Genomic DNA, 5,785 nt, shown 5'->3' with positions numbered 1-5,785 from the left:
GATTCGGGGCACTGACGCACACACGGCTCGTTCCAGCTGTCAGCGAGGGGCTGGGGGCGGTAGACGCCGCCGACAGAGGTGGAGCACAGGTCGTAGCAAGACATCTCGCAGGGATGGAGGCAAGCTGCAACACACACTGATAATTAGACTAAGTAGAAGACAAAGACTTCAAAATTCAAGAGTTTACATTAAAATAATGAGTCAAGTATAGGATTTTGAGGAAATAAATTGATTTCCCACTTTGCAATCATAAACCTCTTTTTTCAAAAAGCAGATTTTCGAAAACTCTCTAAAAAACATCTACACATACAAAGGCGTATGGGAAACGTTATCCCTGGCTCTGAAAGCGTCGTCCCTCACGAATACCCTGCGAAGAACTCTGGTGCATTTCTACACATTAAACTGAAAACTGAGAAGCAAAACCAGAGAATGTAAAGTGACTTTGTCCATGGTCATTTGATGAGTCAGTAGGAAAACTGAGGAATTGGGTTCAGCACGTTTACATGAGATGTAGTTTATATACACCTTAATTACAGTAGCTTCTTCTTCCCACTCATCCCAATTTTGCTGAGAGTTGTAAGAACAGCAGATTATGGGATTGTCACTGCCCAGATTGCTCAAAAAGCCATTTGACAAGACAATAAAGCAGTGATGGCAGTGTTATTATCCCAATTCCCACCTACGCAGCTACTGTATGGATACAGCCTGGACAATTTCAATATAAATCAGCATTTTAGTCCCTAACATCTTTCAAAAAACTAATTTCAAAATATTATTCCCAGGAAAAACCAGGACTCCTTGGTAAACCCAAGAATTCAATCTATATTCTCCCCTCTGAGCTTACTCTCCAAGAGTGATTTACTCTTCTGCACTCACTGTCCCCTGCACATCCTTAGCAGCGTTCTGAGGAAGAATACGAAAGAAAGTAAAGGGCAGCCAGAAGATTTGCTGTACCAGGGCAACACACTCAACTTTCTCAGACGTATCGCTTGTCATCTCAGATTGCACCAGTGGCTGAAGTCGTGACGCTCTTATTAAACGTTGAACTTCATAACAGGCAAGCTTTGCAATAAGTTAAATGTATTGAAATGGGGGCAGTGCTATGCATGTCCCACTCTTCCTGACACTGAGAATTCCACCGTGCCCCATGCACCAGGTAGGGGTATCTGCTACCCCAGAGCCAGCATTAGAACCTCTGTCCCAAGGCAGCGCAGATACACTCAACAGTATGGATGGTGGATGTCAACTGAAGTCAAACCCAGCACTAAAAAGATACCTTGATAGCAATAGAGAAGAGTCAGACTTACCCAAGTCACCAAGAAGTCAAGGGAAGCGTTTGGAAGAGCTATGAGAGAGAAGGGCTTTTATATCAGAGCAGCTGGAGGTACAAGATCAACACTGGTTGCCCGCCCCAATTCCAAAGATGTGTAACCTGTTGACATGACGAAATTGCTGTGTTTGTTATTGGAGTTTATGAGTCCTTTCAAATTTGTTTGTAATAGGACCTAAACATTACTTTAGATTATATAGAATTCTTTCATCTTGCAACTTGTTGGGGAAAATTAATACCTGGTTTTATTCCAGTCACTTTCTTGAAATTACAACAGGAATTATTAGCCAGCTCCTTTTGCATTAATCTAACACCTGAGAGTCTCTCATGGGTTTATCAGAATTACAAACTGCTGTCATGGACAGGATTTTTGTTTAAGTACATATAATTCCCATTACAACCTGCCAGGACAGAAGTTACAGGCTGCCGGTGTGATATGCAGGAAGGCTGGGGGTGGTTTCTGCACGTTTAGCTCCCGCACCTGCAGGTAGGGGACACAGCACCCTTGGGAGCCAATGGTGTTTTTCAGTAGCACTTGACACTGGCCATAAGAAGGAATATTCAGCTCCAAAGAGCAGCAGCAATTCCAGGGACCGGCAACAAGTGCTTCAGTCACTAAATAAGGCCTATATGGAAATTGAAATTTAGCTTTGCGCAGAAAAATTGTGAAATCCTTTGTTTTGAAGAGCTGGGAACTCTCTTCATGTAGATATGATCTGCATCAGTGTCTCCATCCATCAGTTATATTCTCTTACAGTCATCAACTCAAACTGTTGGATTCTCTCACAAAAATGTGTGGGGTTAAATCTGTACAATTTTCACATAGGAGATGGAGACAAAGTCTTTATCTTCCTGGGGCTTGCTTTTGGTTTTTAAGAGAATCATGGAGCGCATTTCTGAACTTAACTAAAGCTACAAAGGCATTGGAGATCCCAAAGAGAATTTTTCCAGGTATTGTTGGTTTGATGTTGTCGGTGCAAAGCCGGTACGTGAGTATATTTAATAGGCCTGAGGGAACCTAAGCTTTTTCAGTACAAATGGATCCTCTGGTGCAAAATTTGAGGTGTGACAGAAATGCTTTGAATTACTGACTTGGATTCGCAGGAATTCCTGACCTCCTGTAAGACAGTATTGCTGCAAGCCATAAATCCAGAACAGGGCTGAGCTGGCAGTTTCTGCAAACAGGGAACAATTATGAACTTGGAACGCACAACACAAAACAAAGGCTGGGTCTTCCCTTGTTTATAGATGTGTTATTTTAATACGGCAGACTCTATGCCATAGATGATCTCTAAATTACGAGGTGGGTTTCTCAGCCTTTGAGGTGGTTAGAAGGGGTTTTTTGGACAATAATATTTTCAAGCTTCTAGGGAACAAGTCTTTTCAAATGCTGCAAACTATCCACTAATGCTTTGAGAATGCATTCTTACATTTAAATTAAAGGCAGGTACCTGGATTTGCCTAGCAATTAGGGAATGACATCACGTTAAAACATGCAAGTCAAGGTATTTGTGTCATTGGTATAATCAGTTCATGGCTGAATACTGGGGATTTGCGCATCTCCATTTTTTTCAATATGGAACGAAATATAAACTTTTGAATAAAATACGGCATTTCATAACGCTTAGGGATGGGGTTTGGTGGTGGGATGGCAGGGCTAGGGTAACGGTTGGGCTTGATGATCTTAGAATCATAGAATCACAGAATTGTTTAGGTTGGCAAAGACCTTTAAGATCAAGTCCAACTGTTACCCTAACTCTGCCATCCCACCGCTAAACCCTGTCCCTAAGCAAGGGCTTTTCCAACCTAAACGATTCTGTGATTCTATGATTCTATAATCTGTATAATCAGCATATCTTTATCATTTTTAGTTGCACATCAGACCACAGAAACAGAGAATTTAATTATTTTCTCAAGATGTTACAATCCCATCAATGATCAGCCTTTATCCCTGGAAACAATTTCTCTGTCTCTATTGTAGTGTATACCCAGACAGCTTTAGCAAGTTGCTGCCCTCATTTTAATTTCATTTCTCAGTAGTCTTCAACATTGCCTGGTCTGAAGATGGACCTAAAAATGGATCCCTGAAGGCTTTGTATCAGGAGACAGAAAACTGGGAAATGTGGGTGCCAAATGCTTCACAAAGAAAGTGCCTTCAATCTTGAGAACAGAAAGGGTAAGTGTTAGTTTGCCTCTAGACTCCAACCTGGGCTGAAATACAGTGAGAGACCTGCTAGAAAAGTCGGATTATTTTAAAAGAACATTCTACCTCTGCCCTCTGCTTTACATTTCATTGGTCTTCTTCCTTGGTTCTAGAATGATGGTCCAAAGGACTTGGCAGTGTTTGAGAAAAGGGCAGAGTATTCCGTGGCTGAACGCACAGCAAAACAAGAGATATTTCCTCAAGCCCCTCGTCCATTAGATGAGGCCAGTACTGTGTTCAGGAGCAAAAGCCAAACGAGAAAACAATTTAAGGACAACAGGACGTTTTCTATGGCTTCCTTTGGGTGCAGTATTGGTCTCACATTGAGCAGCTGAGAATGCACGTGATAAAGGTAAAAACAATGACCCCAAAGTCGTTCTAGTGGATGCCATTTTATCTCCAGGTATCTTATAGTCTGGATTTAATGGAAAAATCCATGCACGTGAGGTGACCACAGCCAGGCAGTGAGCAGCCAGGTTTTGCCACTAATAATGGAGAAGCTAAGGAAGAGCATTAGTATAATTCTTGTAACGCCAAGGATGCGAATGGAATGATAACAGGAATGAATATGCCGTGTAACAATCTGAGATGAAAGAGGCTTCTGTGATGAAATGCGCCTATCGTATTTCACGAGACTTCAAGCCAACAAACGAACAAATAGTCAGCAAAACTTTGAGGACTTACGTGTCGTATTAGTTTTGGGTTTGCCCCAGTTATGGACATGCATAAATTGCACCTTCAGTGATCCCCATGACCTAGGGAACTGTATAAAAGCTCTCCTGGCTCAGGGCTCTTCATTCCACCTTGCTGGCTTTATTCGCCTCCGTGGAAACGGTAAGCATCATTCTATGCGATCTTGTTCCTAAGATTCATGCATCTCTCTCCTGCCAATTTTAAGTAAGGTCGGAATCATCCATAACTGTTCCAAGTTTCTTAATAATGTTGGATTATTTCACCATGAATTTATTTTTCTTATTTGGTGTTGGATATCCATGTATTCAGGTTTAAAATGGTAAAACGAGGTTTTTCAAAAATTATTCAGAAATTCGAGCTATCAGAGCAGCTTCTGAAACAGCAGGAGGTTTGTGCAATCACTTGGAATTTTTTAAGGGTTTTGCATGTATCTTTTTGGTATGTGCCTATGTATATGCATGTATTTGTTGAGGGGACAAGCTTAACCAAGAAGAATATAGAAGTATTGTCTGAAGAAGTATTGGAAAACAGGGATGAAACTAGGAAAACCTAACCTACCTGTCCCATTGTCCTTGCTTTGAGCGGGGAGTTGGGCTAGATGACCTCCAGAAGTCTCTTCTAATCTAGTATTTTATTGGTTCTAGTGGGGGGAAAAAAAAATGTTGACAGGTGGTACTGATTCCTGGTCCTTCCATGGGTTTTCTTTTACATTGGATCAGATCCTACGGTGATGTTGTTTCTGAAGAGCTCATATCCCATCATACCTATCTTCAGGAGAAACCTAGCACTACTTATCCGAGCGTACTAGTTTCCCATCTAGAAAATCAGACAAATAATCTTTGCATCCATCCTGTACCTCTCAAGGTACTTTGCAAGCACTTTAGGGCAGGGAATGACTTCTTTAATCCATGTTTATAGCAGGTTCAGCATACCAGCAGCAGGACCTTAGCTGTTGCTTCTGGAAGCACACAAGTCAATAGGCCAGAGCTGTTCTCCCAGCTACACATTAATTTGCCACATGAGTGTTGCTGGTTGTCAGGTTACACCGCTTTGGTTTTGCCAGCAGAAAGCAAATATGAAAGGACCTTCTAGACACAGATATTCTATGAGTGGCTGTGGAGTATAGCGGAAGTAGTTTGTAAAGTAGAGAGCTGGATAACATTTTTGCAGTGTTTGATAGTGGGATAGAAGAGAGAACTACTTCCTGAAGGGAACTGAGTATAAAACAATTAGAAATGAGGCCGCAGAGGAGATGACTGCTCAGTGTGCAATCTGGGCAATGCTGATTTACAAGAGAGAGATGTCTCATTAAAAATACTGCAGAGAAGGAAGGACAATCAAGACCTGAAAGATAAAGCCTTTATTCTAGTCCGTGTGTCCAGCTTTCAACCTCTTTGAATTTGTGCCTTTCCTTTACTCATCGGTGTGTGTTGCAGCTTGCCTCCATCCCTGCGAGATGTCTTGCTACGACCTGTGCTCCACCTCTGTCGGCGGCGTCTACCGCCCCCAGCCCCTCGCTGACAGCTGCAACGAGCCGTGTGTCCGTCAGTGCCCTGACC

At 42.1% G+C, this 5,785-nt stretch overlaps 1 protein-coding gene across 1 annotated transcript in view; it reads left to right on the top strand.

The window, feature by feature from the left end:
- The first annotated feature begins 5,682 nt into the window (after window positions 1-5,682).
- The window catches only part of LOC104129765 (scale keratin), a 7,809-nt gene continuing 7,706 nt past the window's right edge, over window positions 5,683-5,785 (top strand). The window contains exon 1 of the mRNA XM_009642729.2: window positions 5,683-5,779. Coding sequence (XP_009641024.2) covers window positions 5,683-5,779 — 97 coding nt within the window. The remainder of the gene's footprint in view (window positions 5,780-5,785) is intronic.

Source organism: Egretta garzetta, unplaced genomic scaffold (assembly GCF_000687185.1).
Source record: "Egretta garzetta isolate BGI_Z169 unplaced genomic scaffold, ASM68718v1 scaffold487, whole genome shotgun sequence".
NCBI classification, from domain to species: domain Eukaryota; kingdom Metazoa; phylum Chordata; class Aves; order Pelecaniformes; family Ardeidae; genus Egretta; species Egretta garzetta.
Note: the sequence above shows the minus strand (reverse complement) of the source record. Positions and strands in the feature narration are given on the sequence as shown.